This window comes from Pseudopodoces humilis, chromosome 7 (genome assembly GCF_049639895.1).
Source record: "Pseudopodoces humilis isolate 2021_Gansu_Grassland_sample_001 chromosome 7, ASM4963989v1, whole genome shotgun sequence".
Classification (NCBI taxonomy): Eukaryota; Metazoa; Chordata; class Aves; order Passeriformes; family Paridae; genus Pseudopodoces; species Pseudopodoces humilis.
The window spans coordinates 18396896-18416636 of record NC_142206.1 but is presented as its reverse complement, the minus strand read 5'-3'; the positions used below and the strand labels follow the sequence as shown (position 1 = coordinate 18416636).

The 19741-nt window shown below is 48.2% G+C and overlaps 1 protein-coding gene across 2 annotated transcripts in view; it reads right to left on the bottom strand.

Annotated features, from left to right (window-relative positions):
• Positions 1 to 203: 203 nt before the first annotated feature.
• HRAS (HRas proto-oncogene, GTPase) overlaps positions 204 to 19741 on the bottom strand; it is a 40397-nt gene continuing 20859 nt past the window's right edge. For both annotated transcript variants that reach the window (XM_005522374.3, XM_005522373.3), the window contains 5 exons: positions 10467 to 10620; positions 5779 to 5957; positions 3410 to 3569; positions 2565 to 2689; positions 204 to 497 (listed from right to left, as the gene is read on the bottom strand). In XM_005522374.3, coding sequence (XP_005522431.1) covers positions 2570 to 2689; positions 3410 to 3569; positions 5779 to 5957; positions 10467 to 10577 — 570 coding nt within the window. In that variant the 5' untranslated portion in view covers positions 10578 to 10620 and the 3' untranslated portion in view covers positions 204 to 497; positions 2565 to 2569. The remainder of the gene's footprint in view (positions 498 to 2564; positions 2690 to 3409; positions 3570 to 5778; positions 5958 to 10466; positions 10621 to 19741) is intronic.

Genomic DNA, 19741 nt, shown 5'->3' with positions numbered 1-19741 from the left:
AGACTTGCTGGAGACAGAGACAAGCTGTCCTGCCCTGAGAGCTTGTCTCTCCCACTCCAATCACCTCCATAATCCACAGCATGACCTTGGTCTGTGGAGAGCAAATCTCAGCACCCTTTCCTCCCCGCCATCCCACCAGCAATCCTTCCAGAGCAGCAGCAGGAGCAGCAGCCTCTGGAAGGAGGACACAGCCATCAAGGTGATTTGTTGAGACGATCAAATAATAATTTACTGTGATTCAATCTGTGGCTTTGTACAGTTGCCGGGGTGGGAGGAGCCAAAGGATGAGGGGATGGGGATAAAAAAAAAAGAAGTTGTTTGCCGCAGGCTTGGGTGAAGTGCGAGATAGTCCTTGGAGTCATGCTCCCCCTGTCCTCTTCCTCCTCCTCCTCCTCTCCCCCCCCATACTCCTCTGAATCCATTTGCTTCTTCCTTTGCTTCACCTTTTTCCTTGAGCACTGCACGGTGGGAACCTCACCAAGACACGGTCCAGACAGCTGAAACAGAAGAGGACACTCATGAGCACCCACTTCCCATCAGAACAAGCAGGGCTTTTCCCAGTACTCACCCCTCAGGTTTTGGGATGACCCTGCTAGTGCCCACAGAGCAAAAGCAAAAAGGCTACACAGGTCTTAATGTGGGCCTGGCTCAGCAAAGCATCTGCACATCTGCTGAAAGGAACAAGTCTTGGAGTCATTGGAGTGATGGGGGAGCTTTGGACACTTCACCAGACCTTCTGCCTATTTCTGAACCTCCTTGTGGGAAGGAGCACCGTTTGGCAAGATCTTTCCACCTTCTCCAGGGATGATGGAAATTATAAAATGAGTCCAAGGCAAATGCAGACAAATTTTGTTGGCCACACACCCACCCTTCTTCTCCCCAAATCCTAGCATGTCTTTGCCTCACTTCTCCTTTTTTGCTTTGATGTTCCTCCCTCTCTGCTCTTGCATTGTAGCTAGATTAAGCTGGGATGTCTGGCTTCCAGTTTCTGCCTGAGCAGAGAAAGACATAGGCAACTCACAGGGCATGTTCTCTTAACAGAGAGGGATGTTTCCAAGTGACCCTTTCCTAGCCCTTCTTGCCCAAGCTGGTGCTGCCCCTGGGCTATGGCAAGGATTGGGCTCCTGGCAGTTGGTGTAAGGGAGCAGCAGTGCATGCCAAGCCCATGCTGTCAGCTGTGAGCCAGAGCAGGAAACAAGCCTTTAGCTCATATCCCCATCCGGAGGAAATGCTCCTGAACATCTGGAGGACACAAACATCTGGAAAATCTCCCTTAGCAGTGATAAGTGTGCTGGGCACAGCATTCAGCTCAGCCCCCAGCCGACCTCACACGCCTTAGCTAATAGCGGAGGGGTGGGGTTCTGGGGTGGGTGTTTGCTCATAGGAAGCAAATGTTGCTAGCACTGTTTTGTTGGGTTTTTTCCTTGGGAGTGGGGGGCAGGAGGAAGAGCTCTGTTGTGCTCATGGCCTCTAGCTCAAAAGGCATCAGAGAAAACCTGCTGTCCATCTCCACCTTCACAAGACCCTCTTAACACCATCTCTTGATACAGTGCACTTCTCTTTAGGACTCCAGCAGTTATTTAAAGGGGTGAAGGGCCAGTACAGGTGCTTGGGAGACTCCCCAAAACACATTAAAGGCAATGTTCATGCATGCTTTTGTCCCAATCCCAGATGTCCTTAGATACAGATCTCCTTGGTGGACTCATTCCCAGTTACCCCTCTCTAAATTTCTGCCATGGAAGGAGCTGGTTACACAGACAGATATTCCCAGGCCATTCACTTAATGCCAGCCAGCACATGCAGGGACAATAATAGGAGCTCTCCCTGATTCCTATCCAGCAGTGTTTTAAATAAACTCATAATTTAAAAAAAAATTGAGAAAAGAAAAAGAAGAAAAACAGTCAAGTGAACATAAATAATCTGAAAAACACTGTTTCTGGCTCCAGCACGCACAATTTATAAAAGCAAACAGCCCCCTTATGGCTAATTCTCAACATTGCATCAGTTCCAAATATCCCAGGGGATTTATCTAATGGGGAAAACTCTTCTGAGGAACACAGGACTTTTCACAGCAAGACAGGTTTACTCTAAAGCTTTAGGATGAGGCAATTTATATAAGTGCATTACAAGGCAATGCACCCAGCCAGCTCTTCATCTGAACCCTTCTAGAGCCAGTCTGGTGAACATGCAGTGATCTGTACACCTTCAACACCAGCTTAATTCCTCTTTCAAAGCAGCAGCATGGGAAGAAGCTTTCCTGGGGAAGGCACAACAAAACATGCTTTTTAAAAAAATTCACTTGCATAGAATTTTGTTGCACAAAATGAGGGGGAAAAATAAACAACCCTTTCCTGCCACACATTTCCTCAGGAAAGTGGGAATTTTGGCTTACCTGTTTTGACAGAAAAATGCTATTTCAGTCTGAAAGGTGTTTCATTAAAAAATACCTACCACTGAAATTGATCCTGCTGCATTTGTTTGCAGGCTAAGTGCATCAGCAGTCACCTCCTGCCCTGCTTCCAATGCTCCCCCACTGCACCCCATGTCCTGCTTCCACCACTTACCATAGTCACGATACCACACATTTACAGTTCATGCAGCCAGGGCCGCTCTCATCTGGGGGATTCAGCTTGCGCAGCTTATGCTGCCGGATCTCCCGCACCAAGGTGTAGAAGGCATCCTCAACGCCCTGGGGAGAAAGCACGACTTGAAGCAGCTGCCCACTCTGACAAGGGACAGTAGAGAGAGGAGAGGGCTCTGCTCCCCAGCAAGGTGTCCCTAGCACTGTCCAGCAGTGCCGATTGCAGAGTTAAAGTTACAGAACCAAGCTGAGAGGACTAACAAGGACCTGAGTGTGGCTGTCAAACGGAGAGCGAGATTGAATGAGCAATCATGAGGATAAGGAGCTCTGAAGTCCCTGAGATTCAGCAGCTCTCAGCAGTCTGAATGAGGTCTACCACCCAAGAGAAAAGCCACCACTAGACCACTGAAGGTATCAGTTCCATTTCCACCTCTGTGCTCTGGGAACATGACATGGTCCTTTCATCAGCACTGGTATATTCTGCCTGTAGGTCTGCCCAAATAGACCATGGATGAGGTTAGCCAAGTGACCTGAGCTTAGCTGACCTGCAGTGACTAGTGGAGGTTATTCCAGAGCCTTGGAGAATGCCCTGAGAAGGCATCTTGTCTTCACTGCTGCCACAGCATGATGATGCACTTCTCGTGATGGGAGGCTCAAGCCTGGACTGGGAAGGGAACATCCTGAGAAAGCATTTAGCCCTGAGGAAGCAACTAAGCCCATCCCTAACACCAATCTGTCTGCAAGGCGGTGCCTGCCCGTTCCTGCCCCTCCGGGGCAGCAATGGAGGAAAGAAAAGAAAAAGCATTTTGTTTAAAAGTCTCCTCCTACCTGTCTGGTTTTGGCAGATGTTTCTATGTAGGGGATCCCGTAACTCCGGGCCAGGTCCTGCGCTTGCCGGGTCTCCACTGTCCGTGCAGGGAGGTCACATTTATTCCCCACCAGCACCATGGGAACATCATCTGAGTCTTTCACCCTCTTGATCTGCTCCCTGCAAGAGGAGGTGTGAAGAAGTGAAGGGGCAGCTCCAGAACACTCCCCACCGGTTTCTTTGTTGAGATTTAACAACTACCCATCACTCCTGTTGAGTGCCTTGTGTTGAGCTTTCAGAAAAATATAAATGACTATGGCACACAAGTGAGTAAACAGCAAAACAGGGAACTTCTGGAAATGAAAACTAAACATACTTCTGCTTTAAATGCAGCTATTTACAAAACAACTTGAATTATGACAATCTATATTAAGACATGAGCTTAAGATAGTTAAAGTTAAATAAAGATGAATTCTCAAGCAGTTACCTGTGCTATTTCCAACATTTTAGATTAAGTAATTGCACCAAGTGAGGAGAAAAGAATAAAAAATCACCTGCAACCAGAACTTGCTGAGCTGATAAAGCAGCTTTTGGCAGCGGTAGCCTTTTCTGCAGATGCACAGGCAGTATTTGCTCCCTTTCAGTTTAGTTCAGGTCACTCAGAGTTGAGAAACCAACTGGGAACTAAAAAATCTGTAATGCTCACTTCTTCATTCCAACATTGGATCTAAAACTAGGTGGGCGAGAATGAGATCTACCACTTCTAAAAATCTTGAAGGCCATTATGACCACAAACAATTCATTCAATTCCCTTCTGATAGATAATAACTTCCTTTGCTTAATAAATCATTTGACTTCAAATGCAAAACAACTTTTTTTTTGCTCGTAGGTCCAGAACATTTAACATGATTTTAATTTAACAAATAAGAGATTTAAAATGCCAATTTCTGCATTTTAATTGAATGCAAATCTCCATCCAAAGGCAGCTGGACATTTATCACACAAAAGAATCAATCATCTTTTTCTAATGTAGTAGAACATAGAAATGAAGTCTGACTATATGCATGATATGCCATAAAGCCATTTAAAGGTTCTGTGTAACATCCTGACCAGCAAATGCAAGTACTAAATTTAGTGCATAGGCTACACTTAGCTGAAAAGAGATACCTCCAAATGGTTACTAACCAGCGAGAGCCAGCATTTCTCTGGGGAATATTCTTTTAAAAGTGCAAACACAAAGAGCACAGGCTAAAGGAGATGAAAGCCAGTGATTTACATCATGATAGCTTGAAATCGAGCCATCCTACCAGCAAGGCACAGGCACCAGCCCCAGCACAAGGATGAACACTGCTCAATCCCTCAGGTGCTTTAGGAAAATCCCATCCTTTGGTTCAGCTAAAAGCCAAATTAGTGCACCGGTGCAGCTATTACACTGAGCAGCCTTTTGCATGAAACTAAAACATCTCAGCAGCTTCAAGCAGCACCTCTGATGGTAGAGCAAGGAAGGGATGTGCCTGTCCTCAGAACAGGATTACTGGGACTCTGGTTTATGATGAGGGACTGGGATACATAGTCCCTTGTGGGACAGAGCAGGGACAGGCAGAGCCGTTTCCTGCATCCTCTGCAAGTACTTCCCATCGCAGCCAAGCCATAGGAAAAAGCACAAGCAGAACAATCCCTCCCTAAGGTAGCATCAGGGTAAACAAGGAAGATTCCTGTTGTATTTACATCATCCTCTTGACTCTTCAGCTGTGCAGGGGTGACATCAACAGAGAGGAGAATTGGGATGGGTACTGGGGCAGGGTCCCTGCTTTGTCACCACTTCCCCAGACATCTTCTTGGGCAAAACACCTCATTGGAGCCCTGACTCCCATTCTGCTCCATCTTTGCCCTGGTTGAAACCAAGCTCCAGTGGGGCAAGACTGTCTCTCCACATGTGTGTGCAGCTGGCAGACCACAGCCTGGTCGTGACAGTGGACAGCAGGGCAAAGCAGCTTTCCCTGTCCTTCCCAGCCTCCTCTCCCAGCTCTAGGGCCAGCAGAAGTCACTGAGATCGATTGCGCTAACAAAGCAATTCCACTAATTAGGGAGGGAAAGGAGGGGGGTCATACAGGATCAGCTCTCTCTTTAGTCACCATAAACACTTAAACATTACATTACCAGGTCCCCAAAGGCCGCAAGCAATCCCTTTGGAAGGGTTTTATTGGAGTCACTGACATTAGCCGTCTGCTCTGTCTTTTCCCTGGGGAATGGCCACTTGAGCTAATTGTCTTTGCTGGCAGTCTGTGCTTCCAGCATGGGGCCTGATCTAAAAGGGTGGGTAGGAGAGTGCAGCAGCAAGGCCTCTCTGCACAGGGCAAGAGGAAAGGGCCCTTCCCAGGATACTGACCTGTACTGGTGAATATCTTCAAAGGACTTGGTGTTGTTGATGGCAAAGACACACAGGAATCCTTCCCCCGTTCTCATGTACTGGTCTCTCATGGCACTGTACTCCTCCTGCCCTGCAGTGTCCAAGATGTCTAACAAACAGGTCTCTCCATCGATGACTACTTGCTTTCTGTAGGAATCCTGCAGGACAGGAGAGGGAAAGGAAGGAGGATGCATTTAGGGAGGGCTTGGATCTGGCTAAACAAAAGGATGCAGCGAGTGCATCCCTGGGAAGATGCCAGGTCATGCTCTGCATGTGTTCAGCTTCCATTAAAGAGACGACTCAATCTGTTTCAAACATGGGAGGGAAAGGAAAAATAATAAAAAAAAAACAAAGGAAAAAGGGAGCAGCTAAGCAGGTTTCTCCTTGTCTGTCAGAACCACAGAGAAGACAGCTCCCAGCTTGCCCTCCCCATTCCCAGCCCTGCCTCTGGCAGACCAGGTGCAGCTTCATCTCTACCACGCTGCATAGTCCTGAACAAGTATTTCCTAAGCATTGTTTAGTCTCGGCTCTAATTCCTTCTGCTGGAAGAGTAAGGACACTCAGGAGCTCTGACCAGCCAGGGCTTCCAGTCACTATCTGTGATCTGCGGGGCTGGAAGGCGCTTAAGATAACCTGGAAATCCAGTGCCTCCAATGCATCTCAAATCAGGCACCAGAGGCAATGTTGCCATCAGTAAGGTTTCAGACTGGGTTTGATGGTAAACCTCTTCTTTAAACATGAGGGAAAAAAAAAAAAAATCAAATCACACTGTGAACAGGGTGTTTCCCACAAGCAGTCTGTGCCCAGAGGGCTACAGGAGAGGTAAGAACTATCCAGGCAGGTCCTTTGAAGTTGGGGGTTTTCCCTGCAGCAAAGGCAATCACAACTTATCATAGATGTGAGAAGGTCTGGAAATCACCCAGAGCATCCCTCAAAAAGTTTCATTTTCACAGCAGGCTCCTCAAAGCACTGCCCCTCCCCACTATGCTTCTCCCTGTGCTCAGTCTCATCAGCAGAGATGCTTTGGGGCAGCCTTGCACAGAGGACATCCCTCATCCCTCTCCAACACCCATCTCCTGTGGGCAATGCAGCATCCTCAACTCTCAGCAAGAGAAGGAAGACAAAATGAAAGGTATGGAAAAAATACAAGTCAGCAGTACAACCACATAGGGCTTTGCAGCCACTCACAGAGGCTACAGCTGCAGTTTAAAATTTATTCAAATGTCGGCTGCTCTTCCAACGACCACAACAATGTTATCAGATGAGCTTTGCAGGTCTGCAGACAAACAGTCGACACAGCAAAGGTCACCAACAGGACTGGCAGCAGCACAGAAAGGGAATGGGGCCAACACGGCCTCTATCCTTTGGTTCATTACAACAACATCATTTGCTGGGGCTAATTAAAGTCTTTCCTCACCTTGCAGAGAGGAGTGTGAAATCAGAGATGAAATCTGCTCTGCCATGACCTTCTCAGCTGTGCCTTCCCAAAAAGTGGACTGCTGACCCATTGAGAATAAGCATGGAGTGAAAGGCTGGCTTCCAGCCAACTGCTCTGAAGGCAACTGGCAGGCTGCCCTGCAGGAATGTGCTCCCATTTCTAATCAATAATGTATCTGGAACCTCCTTTGTGCAAGGGGACTCGAGTGCCTCCTCCTCTGCCCCACAAAACATCCTCCCACCTCTGCACCTTGGCTTGGGACAGAGGACCAGCCTCTCAGCACACACGTTCACAGTTAATTGCCAACTCCACAGTTCCAGGATGTTTCACCAGCATCCAGCATGCTGACAAAGAGATCCCACACTTCAGCTCAGGGCATCAACAGGCTACCCATAAGGCCAGCCAGCTGGCTCACAAGACAGAGACGTCAAACAATCTTGCAGAGGATGCTTTGCAAAGGAAGGGGACAAGCTCTCTCCATCAACACTTTGTGTACAGCTTCATTTGACCTCCCGCTCCCCAGGAAGCTCAGGATGTCAGCTCAGCTGTCCCTGCCACATACCCAGGTGACATGGCTGCCACTGCAGGGCTAGCTGCCACCAGCCCACACCAGCAGCCTGCAGCCTCAGCGCTCCTCTGCAGCCCTGCATGTCCCACCATGAGCAGAGGGGAATGCAGCCAGACCCAGCTGCGAAGTGACAGGCAGCAGAAACATGTTTGGGGTTCAGACTCAAGATCCCAGGCAGATGTTGGGAGCATCCCAGCTGTGCTGGGGGACCAGGCCAAGAGGCCCATTTGCTAAGCCGTACAGTCAGGATATGACCAGAGGTTTGGGAAGCCATTAGTAGCTAGCTGCTAAGAGCTGGAAGACGAACCAAAGAATTTCTCAACACAGTGGCATACCTTTCCTTGCTGCCTTGGCCCTCCTGTTCCCAAAACAAAAGTCCTAAGATCCTTGGCAGCACAAGAGCTGGCCTGTGAGAGTGTGCTGTAGTGGGGTGGACAGTGTAGAGTTACACAGCCAAACATTTGCACATGTGAATCAGGAGGTACAGGGTGTCAGGGTGACACCCAGTCAGGGTCTCTGCTCCAGACAGGGGACAAACCTCCAATCCTCCTGCTCTGGGAGCATCTTCTCAGTGCACCCCAATCTGCTTGCCACCCCCCTTTGTCTGTGCTCAATCCATGTGGGCGATGGGCAACGCCTTTGCTCCATGCATGTATCCTCTTTTCCCCCTGCTTTTATCCTGCTCATTTCAGCATTGCTTTGCTGCTTGTTAGCTGGCTGAACAGTCATAGTCAGCTCCTGGGCACAATCCAAAGCAGCTTAGTCACAGGAAGGTGGTTTGTTGGTCACATTTGGATGGCTAGCAGGTAGCTCTCTGTCTCTTAAATCCTCATAAAATGAAGCATAATTAAAAGGAATCACCCTGAAATGAATCAGTAGTTGGCCAGGGGACCAGGAGAAGCAGGGTACAACCAAGGGAACTGCAAAGGCATCAGGGCTGGTGGTACCCGCAGATGGAAAAGTACCAACGGTGAGAGGGCTGAAGAGCAGCTTGTGGCAGCTTTTGGAAGAGGAGAAGAACAGAATGGGGCTGGAGTGAACAGTGGAGGAGAGAGCAAGCGTCTCCCAGAGCAGTGCAGAAGTGGGTAGGGTGAGGAGGGTGTGCTGGGAAATGCCATGCAAGGTTTACATTCCCTGCTGCCTGTTTACATGGAGAAAATTCCCTGCAGGGTACGTACAGGGAGCAGGCATCTGGAGATAAAAAACACAGGATGCCAAAACCCAACACATCACTGGATAAGAGCTGCATCTGCCCACCTAAGGTCCAAGAGAGACTATGCAGATGTCTCCCCAGGGAGGTTACTCTCCATGAGAGGATCTTTTGCCAAAATCAACCCCAAATGGGTTTCTGCGAAAAGTATACAATAATACTGAGGACAGCCACATAAGGGGAGAGGAGCTGGGGACGAAGGCAATTTCATCCATAAGCAAGGAGACTCAGGAGCCCTGAATTAAATTCCAGTCTCTGCCATGGGCTTTCTAGGTGACCTTGGCCAAATGATGTAATAGCACGTGCTTTTTAAGTGCTTTCTCTCCTTCCCATCTGAAGGACTGTAAGACTATTTCTGCCTTTCTACCAAGCCTTGTCTTGCTTGTTTATGTAAGTTGTAAGCTCCTCAGGGTGGGGACTACAAAGACAACACCTACCAGAATAGATTTCTCATCCCAGCTGGGGCCTTTAGCCATTATGATAATAATAACTGCAGCAACCACAGCTGCATTTATACGCATCTGGTAAAGAATCCTTTAGGACTACAGACAGGGAGGTTATTGTCCAAGAGGCATGACAGAGCTGCAATTTGCCTTCTTAGGGTGGACTTTACTCCTTGTGCAGAGCAGTGGCTCCTGCCTACATCTCACTCAACAAAGGTGTCAGTCATGCAGAGGCTAATTAACATGTGGCTAATTATGGTGAAAGCAGACAGAGAATGGAATATATTTTTTGAAAAATTAAAGAAAATAATAATAGTACAACAGATATTGAAGACTGGATCCCAATCTGCCCCGACACAGCCTGTGAGAATCACAGGGTCCCTGCCTGCTTCTTCAGGCAGGGTGCTGAGCTAGACAGGTCAGTGCTGCCATCCACACTGACCGAGACACACACATCACACTTTTAACTCGTGAAGAAGCAGAGGCAGCACTCTGGGAGCCACAGTAGTTCAACTGCTCAGCACGTCTCGCTCAAACTGCAAGACATACATAATACAACCAAGCTCTGATAAAACCCATTTCATCAGTAAAGCTCAAAACATCCTGCAGAAAAAGTCAATACATTTACTCTGATTTCATGGGAGAAGAAATGGAAGCACAGGCACAAAATGGCTCTTCAATTCTAAACCTTTAATCCCTCCCTATTTTGTCATCTCATCAGAAAGGAAGACTTTTGTGCTGCCTCTCAGCCCCTGCCCTGCTCTGCCAGCCTCCCATGTCACCTCTCTTCAGCAGACACCACTATCCTTCTGCAGGAGATGTTAAGTCGGTCACTGCGACCTCTGAACACACACATAGTGACTCAGAATAGCTCTGCAAAGCAGAGGAACATCCCTGCTCAAGTTCAGACTTGAGACCAAACTGAGCATGCTCTGGGTTGGAGATGAGGTGGAGAAAAGGAAGACAAAAACATGCAGACAGACTGACCCCATGCCCAGAGCCACTTACCTCTATTGTGGGGTCATACTCATCAACAAAATGGTTCTGAATGAGCTGTATCGTCAAAGCACTCTTCCCAACACCACCTGCTCCCACCACCACCAGCTTGTACTCGGTCATCTTCCAGCTGACCCCAGCTCAGGATTTCCAGGAGCACCACCACCTGCAAGGACAAACATGGTCACTATGCTAAGAGAGGTTACTTTAAAATGGGAAAAATAATCCATCAAACCAAATACAAAAAATCTGCTTATCCTGTGGTCTGTTGTAATCCTTCAGCCTGACTGTCCGGATGCAAACTTCACAGGTTACTTAAGCAAACTTCAGGAGGTAGAAGAGCACTACTGATGAGAAAACAAGAGGTACAGGCTGTGTACATCAACCCCTAAAGTAACCAGTTTAAGAAGTCTGGTTTTGCAGAAGTGCTCAGCACTGTTCCCAATTTACCTTATCTCAAGCTGACAATCTGAAATCTTTAGATAAATTTGAAACCCTTGGACAACAAGGTTGGAATGTCAATTCCCGTAAGAGTAGGGAAAAAGGTCCAGCCCTGCCCAAATATGCTCCATGTCTTCACCCTCAAAGCTGCATTAAACCTCAAACCACACAGCAGAGTTGAAACAGTGGCACATCCCCACCCTCTGCCTGTCCTCCAGCTAATGGTGGTGCTATCATAAGAACTGAAGAAGGGGCATCCCTGCTCCCTGAGCTGAATTTCGCACACCCAACAGGGGAAAAGAGATGCTGCCACAAAAGGTGCTGACTGACAACGATGATTAGGGTCAGGATGAGCAAACCACACTTCCGCAGTACCTCCCATGGCCTTTCAGCAGCAGAAGATTCATGTCTCCCCAGCTCCTCCCTTAAATTTCTGCTCCAAGTCTGCTGAGAAAGAGGAACTAACTCAGGAAGACTACAAAACCCCAAAGGTTTAAATAGAAATCCACCCTCATTGGACTGCAAGCCCTGCCTACTGAAAGTCACTCCAGGGTCAGATACTCGTTCTCAGCCACCATCTGCAAGCTCTGGGGAAGCCACACAAAATGCAGCAGGTAGCAGGAAGACAAACTCACAGTTCCCCTTGTCAGAAACACTTCAGTGTTCACAGGGATTAAAATCACTTAAATCACTCCACCCTCCTCCTCCCCAGGCTTGCCAGCCCTGCTCCTAAACTCTGGAAGTTGCTACAAACTGTGCCAGCAAAGGCTGTTCTAGACCCAGACCACAGCTGATGCATTTACTAATATAGCAAAGATCTAATGGCAAGGAGGCCAGAACTTTCTGCCTTCAATCCCCACCTGACTAACCCTAAACCCCCCGGACAGTTCCATCTCCATCTCAAGGAGGGAGCAATCAGACAACCACCTCTTGCTGAAGCCCTTTCCTGAGCTGCTATCTGATAGCAGAAAGGCAAGCAAAGCTCACGCCCTTCTCAGCATCCAGAATCCTAAAGAAGGGAAAAGGAGCAAAAGAGCAACCAGGTAATAAATATGATGCCAAGCAGGACCTCTGGTTTGCTATGCTGGAGAAGTAGTTAAACACAATGGAAAAGTGGTGAATGGCAGGGGTATAATAAGTGCAAATAATGCCATACCCTAGCCTACCTGAAAGTGACACTGATTCCCCTCAGAGTCCAATGTGCCTCTGTTCTGGCAGCCAGGAAGGAGCTGCAGATTGAAAGCAAGGCTTCAGGAGAGAATCCAAGTGATCTCACTAATTGACTCTGCACACACGTTACTCTGCATGCCCTCACGTCTATGATGTTCTCACATGCACTACTTCTCAGGGACAAGAGAGATCCTCACCCCAGGCTTCTGATCTCTCTGGGAAGAGACACAATGAAAAGGGGACTGAGGAGCTGTCCTGGGATGACTTTATGATACTGGTATCCCCAGTCGTCTGGTTTATGTTATATATTAAGTTCTGCACCTTTAAGACTGGCTTTGAGAGCAAGAGAGGGGGAAGAAGAAGCGCGCAGTTTGTGTTAAGGAAAAACATCACTCCCACACATCCCGCTCCTGGACTGTGGTGTCTGCAGCACGGACAGACAGCGGGACAGAGCTTCTCTCTGGCTTTTAGTTAGTTCTAGCTAGCTGAGGCAGAGGAGTTCCCTGGACCTTTGTTTGTTTTTTTCCCAATTTTCTTGGATCTGTGCAAGCCTGCTCTGGACTGAACACCCAGCCAAACCCCGGGAGCTCACGCCTGTGGCCCACCGGGGCCTGGGCCTCGGCACTTTCCAGCGCCGGAGGGACCGATAAGAACCTGAGCGAGCCGAGCTACACCACATGAAAAGGACTTTTTTTTCCTCCTAGACTTGCCATCCCATCGAACAGCAAGAGGTTTTATTATTTAATATTACTCAATTTCTGTTAAATAAACAGCTTTTTCCACTTCTCTCTAAGGAATTTTTTCTTTTCCCAGACCAGTTGGTGGGGAGGGGCATTTCCCTGGGGAAATCCCCATTTGGAGTTTTCCTTCCTAATTTGCCCTAAACTAAGACAGGAGCAAATGTTGACTGACCATCTCCACCAGCACAGCTGTCTGGGGGGGATCGGTCCTTCAGCAAACAGCTTCACAGCTGAACACAGAGGGGTCCTGGGGGGTCTGAAGAAGTGCTGTGACCAGCTCCCGCCTTTTATTACAGAGCAGGGAGATCTGCAACCCCCAGCAAAACACAAGGACTTTGCTCTGCATCTGATACTGATGATGAAGCAATTGCCACAAAGATGCTCAGGGAAAACAGCACAACTGCCCAGGCCTGTAGGACTTGCTAAGGCAATGAAAGCTTTGACTCAAGACAGGGAGGAGAAGACATAAGTTCTCTAGGAGAGGGTTCTCCCTCAAGACCACCCCAGTGGAAAGCACTGCCTACTCCTTTGGAAGACCCGCCCAGCCCACACAGCCATAGCAGCTTTATGGTACACACTGCAGCAGGAGGTAGGGGACAAGGTGGTCACCCACATCAGCTTAAATGTCTTCCTGCTCCAGACCCCAGCTGAGTTCCATTGCACAGCAGAGGGGCAGCCACACACCAGCAAGCCCTGCCTATCACCACCTTAGCACAGAGTTTTAAGATCTGGGTCCTCCACAGAAACACAAATCCACATCTTCTTGCCCCTCACACACACCTGAGAGGCAGGGAAAACAAGGAGGGCAAAGGAGCTATTGCTACTCCCTGCTTGTGGCCCACACATGGACAATTTACATACAAGACCTCTGCAATGTTGGTGTTTATTCACTGACACCATCCCTCCAAGGTGCTGTCACCTCAGCTAACTCTCCACTACTCTGCCATCCTCGCCCCTGCAGTGGCAGGACAGATTCTGCAGCTTGCAAAGGAGGGCAGGTCCAACCTACCCACTCCATACCATTGCTGCAGAACATGTCTTAATGCAGAGCGAGAGCGTGGGGAATGATGGACAGCTCTGGGCATGAGAGCTGCCTGAATCAATGTGGGCTAAAATCAATGCTCAGGGGAGCTTGTTTCCTTTCCCCAGTCCAAGCTCCTCACATGGGCAGCATGCAGACCCAAATGCACACCAGAGCATGGGCAAATCCCACAGAAGAAACAGCCTGGCCAAAGGCTGCAGGGAAAGCAGAGATTTCCATATGGCCAAACTTTGCCACAGAGTTGGGCAACTGGTCCTATCCTTAAGCTTACCAACACCATCTCATAATTCCCCCATCACACTTTTTGCTCCTGAGCATGGGAAGAGCAAGGCTGCTCTTCGATGCACCCGTAGTTTCAACACAGGGGTGACTGTTCCTCAGTGCCACAGGAACATCACCACCACCACCACCATAGGGGCTGCTTCAAGGAACAACCATCCCAAAAGCAGTGTTTCTGGCTTTCTATAAAATAGGCACAGGGGAGAAAGAGTGGGGCTCTCATCAGAGAGATGGTAACAGACACCCCAGTTTTCATGCTGGTTACACACCGGATGGAGCTTTACAGCCTGTTGGTGGTTGTGAAAGCTTCTCCTGATGTGAGGATTTCCAGTTTCTATTGCTCAGCAGCCAACACGGAGCCCACACACAGCTGACCACAAAATAACAGAGGGAAACACAAAAGCACAGCCTCCCAGTCCCACACAGAGCAGGAGCAATGCTTCTTCCATCTTCTTCAAGCTCTTTGAGATCTGAAAGTCTGATCCAGATCACCATCTAGTGTTTCTCTATCCAAATTTATCACCTCTGCAGCACTCTACTACTACACCCTCCAAAAGCCACACACAGGGCTGTCAAGCAACAGTTGAGAGAGACAGCAAGGAGGAGAGCAGTTCCAGGAGCACCGTCTGGAAAGAGGAGGGCTGGGATCCACGTGCCAAGCCAACAGCCCCAGTGTGGAGCCGGAGCTGCTGCTGCATTTCCTGACCTCGTGGATTTTCTCCTGTAGCGAGAGGGCTCCTGGCTCCCATTCAAAGCTGTCTAGGAAAGCCTCACCGAGTGCTTCCGCCTGGCAGCAGCAGCTGCTCCCAGCCCAGTAGCCAGAGCCATCTGCCAGCCTTGTGCAGGAAGCAGGGAGAGCAAGCACCCAGCCCCGATGGAGACCAACATCCTACCTTTGTCTCGCAGAGAGGGGATGGAGGCGTGGGTGAGGGCAGAGGGCACACCACCTCCCCTGCCTGCACATGCTGGGTGGCAGCATGGAGGCCCTGTCTGCAGAAACAAGGACCAAGATGCTTGGCAGAAGCTGTCATGGGGCTAAGACCTAAAGTAGGTCTGAGCATCAAGGCTACAGGTGTTACCCAGAGATCCAGCTACAACAAACAACCCGATCTTCTTCACAGTCCCTATTCTCTAGCCTAGAGAGATAGTTTGGGAGACCTGACTGTGAAGCCTCCAGAAACTCACTCAGCAGAGGTAAGGAACTCAAGGGGCTTGGCCCCATCAGTACATCCCATGTCAGCACTACAGTTTCAACAAGAGCTCAGGCATCAAGCAGAAGGGATACATGGTGGGTTTCCAACACATTCACCACAAGGGAGCCTCTGACACCCTTCCAATAGAACAACAAGGAGCTTTGTCTGTGTCCCCTGTTTCCTCCCATCACTTTGTTTCTCTCCCAGGACAGACACCAAGCCAACTAAACAAATCAGGAGGCAGATTTTTGCACAACACTGCTGTAGTAAGGCCAGCCATGCCAGAAGTTTTACAGCTGCTCATTACTGAGCATTCACCATCACTGCACCTGCCCACTGGGATTTTCTGCATTTAAAGGCATCAGAAGTCAGTTTAAACTCTGCAAATATCTTTGGGCTCATCTCAGACCAGGCATCCTTTCCTCCAAAGCCCTGTGACCTGAAGCCATATGACCACAAATGCCACTGTGTTTGATTTTATTTCCCTTCAACAGAGATGCCCTACACACAGAAATGGTCCGTAGTCCTCTAGGAGAACTACGCTTATCCCAGTCTTCTACCAGCAGTCATCCACACCCACACATCAGGAATCCTACTCAGTGATTTTTGAGCACTGATAAAGCAAACCTTTGTTGGCTTGCCCCAGTGACTGTCTGGTCACCTCCATTTTCTCACGCACCAGACTGTCAGCAACATCACAAAGCACAGCCTGTGGAGGGACTGAAGGAGCCTCTCCAGCAGTGTGAAATGCCACCTTTTGTTTTCACTCAAGGACCAAAAAGCTGATGTTCTCTGTGGCCTGTCCAGCCTCAAAGAGATCAGGGAACTGAGGTGGGACAGCTGATGCTCTGTTATGAATCCTATCCAATGCTTCGTTTTAATTTACTTGTTGCTTTTTAAGGCAACAAGTGAGCTACAAATCTAACAAATTGTGCCTGTTGTTGGCTTGCTGGCTGTATACCTGCAAACTCAGACAGTGCACCTCAAAGATGAAAACAGAGAGAGGGATGCCAAAGAGAGAATAAAAGTTGCAAATACTAGCCCTGCTTTGGAGAGATAACTTGAAGATAATAAATGTCTTCTATTAGGGTGAAAAAAAGAAAAAACGCCAAAAAGAAGCAGAATGGCTTCTTCCATCCTCTGCTAGCTCTTCAAGATCTGAAGGAAAAGGCAGCCTGTCCCAAGGGACTGAGCACAAAAATATTGCTGCAGAGGAAAGGAAGAAAAGGGGTAAGGAATGACATAATGTAGGAGGCTGAAAATACAGATGTGCATTCAAGGAGAAGCCTTTGAGGAAGAACAGCAGAAAGCTGCAGCAGGTCCGAGGGATAGGCAGGTCTGGAAGAGAGGGACTGCCTCTCCACAGCAGCCATAAACATGTCCCAGCAGCAATGTGCAAGCCTCAGCTTTGTACAGAGTCTTGAACAGGCATGGACTGGTCACTGCACCAGGCCCAGCCCTCACAGTTTCCAAAGCACCTCTGGCAACACAACCCCTCTGCCAGAGACTACCCAACCACAAAGGGCTTGGGAAAATAGGGAAGGACAAAGGAAAACAAGACAGTATTATTCTCTCCAAAACTGCTACCTGTTCTCTGCTCCCTGGTTGCTGCTTCAGCTGTCAGATATTTAAGTAAAAGACAAAGCTTTGCAATCACCTGCTGTTGGCAGTAGGAGTGTGACTACACTGGTCTTATTTTCCCTCTAAAAAAAATAAATATTCTTAATAAAGTTCTTCATTGGCAGCTTATTCCAAGAAAAACTATTGGCAGGTAGCTATAACTACCCAAAATAGCAAACAACTAAGCAAGCTGTAACACTACTAAATAAGTTGGTAACACAACAAACCCAGAAAACAAACCAGCTACCCATGAGCTTCCCTCTGGATGAAGGAATTTCCCCCCACTCTCCACACCCAATAGAGGCCATCAAAATTGCTATTTTCCAAAGAAATATGAGCATGCCCATTATTTCAGAAACTTGTAAGTCAGGACTGTTCATGCCCATGTCTCCAGCATTATGAATGTGGCATGAGGAGCAGCACACAGTCAGGAAACTCTGGAAAGTGCTGGGATATGCTTGAGAATCATAGTGGGACCTTCACCTCCGACCACCACTACCACTCTATTTGTCTCCCTGATACCACGTCACTCATCCCACTACAGTCTCTGCAGAAGAGCCAATCTTCCAAGCTACCTTCCACAGAGGGAAAGCACACTGCTCTGTGGGTTAATTGCTGCCAGTCCACAGAAAGAGTGAAAGAAACAGGCAAACAAATTATGTATCTCACACCACTGCTAAACACAGACCATTTAAAAAAAAATTACATGCACTTGTGATAGCACCCAAGAAACAGTTCTCTGCATCTGGCAGGGCTGGTGATGTGAAAAAACTGAAGACAGTTTTAAAATTACACTTGTGATTTATGATCCAACACTTCAGCGCTCTTTGAGATCTACATGAGCAAGAGGAACCTGCATAAGTAAAGAGGAGACTGGAGTTGTGTCTGAAAGTTGGTGAAGATGGATAACAAAGGCATGAAGAGGCCATAGTGCAGGTCAAGACAATGTGAGACTGAATAAAAGCTGAATTCCTATCTTGCAGTCAGGACTTAGGACTTAGTGTTGAACATACCAACATGTGTGGGAAAGCAGTGTGAAGGAAGAAAAGCTCTCACAGTCAAGATGCAGAAGGCTGCAAACTGCCAGGACTCCTCCACTTTCATCTCCTCTCCAGCCTCCCAGGGCTGAGTAGGTGGTTCAGAGGCAGACATTTCCCTGCCTGGGCTGGCAACCCTCCACCTCGCCCTGGAAAAGAGACTTCTCTCAGGCCTCCCAGCCTTTTTCAGAAAAACAAATGGTACTCTGTACAATAGAGCTCAAGAGAAGAGGCAACTTTTAACTTTGCTTTTACATTAAAATCCCACCTATAAGCATTAATGGGATGCGCGAAAGGCAGTCTGATGTATTTTGAGTATATAAAAAGATGGACAGGTACTCAGGAAACTTTAAAACAAGACCCACATTATAGATGTCAGTAAATGCTTAGTGCTAAAACACATGGTACACATCCATGAACCCAGGCTCTGAACACTCTCTTGGCTTGCCAGTCTCAGTACCAAATTGTATTGATTTTCCCACAAGATATAAGGTGCAATGAAGTAGAAACTTGGAGCAGATGAGTATGCAGCACCAGTGTAAGTGGATCTCTGCAATTACAGCTATTAGAGAATATCAGGCTTTGGGGAAAACACTGCCCAATAATGGTGTGGAATTACAAGAGATGCTGTCTCCAGGCTGGTTTCCTAAGGTACCTGGTACGTTCTGCCTGGTCCTCTTGCTGATGAAAGGAGCAGCTGCCAACAAGCTGCTGGGGAAAGGTCCAGCCTCTCCCGTGCCCAGCGGTCCTGTCATCATGCTAGGGCAGGTTGCAGCCGTCTGGCTCTGCTGCAACAGCACAAGAAGGGACAAATTCAGATCTCACTACTAAGCTGCAAGCGATGGAGCACTCAGTGCTAGAGATGGAGGCGGTGGCCATGCATGAACAGAAACACCATCCTACTCACTGCAGAGACAGGCAAGGGGATGCAAACAAGCCAAGGGACTGGCCCAAAGCCATCAATGGTGGTAAAGCTGGGAACTAAATTCAGGCAATGTGATTTCCCATCTGGGGTTTTCACCTGAGACAAAAAGCTCCCAGAAGAAGTCTTGGATGGGAAAGCTGTTGATCTCCTGCTGAGTCTTTGTGTTGGGCTGTCAGAGCTGGCAGTTCATCCCCAGCTCAGCTTCCCAAGGCAGAAACAATTGGGGAGGCAGGGTACATCAAGTGGGAAAGCACAGAGTGCTGCAAGAGAGGCCCTGCTTTCCAATTATCCTGATGAAATCACAATTGGGTCATGGGCACAGGCAGCCAGCAGAGAAGCAGATGCTGTGATCCACAGATAAGCACCCAGAGATGCAGGTAGGGCTGGAAGCAGAGGGGCAGGCTTGCTGTTTTCCTCACTTGAAGCCCAGCTACAAGAAAGGGGGAAGTCACTGCTGTAAGGTGCGCCACAAAAGGGCCAACCCCAACCTGAGCACCACTGATGCACAGCAAAAAAAGGATGCCAGAGTCAAGAAACACATTCTCCCTACAAGCTTTCTGTTCTTCCCTTCCCTGTCCTTCCTTATTCCTCCCAAATGACTGTTGAAGAAGAAAAATTAGGAAACTGGTTTCAGGAAATGCATACGAGCCCTTTTCACTGAGAAGGATTTGTAATGGAAATAGGTATGGTTGTTCAACTTCCTCCTTGCTTTAAATCCTAAGACATGTATTTTACCAGCAAATTCATGGATAAAAAACAACGTAGTTGTATCTGGGAAGTTTCAAGAATTGTTTTGATAATGCTTTTAGGTGTTTGTTTTGACTTTTTGTTGGTTTTTTT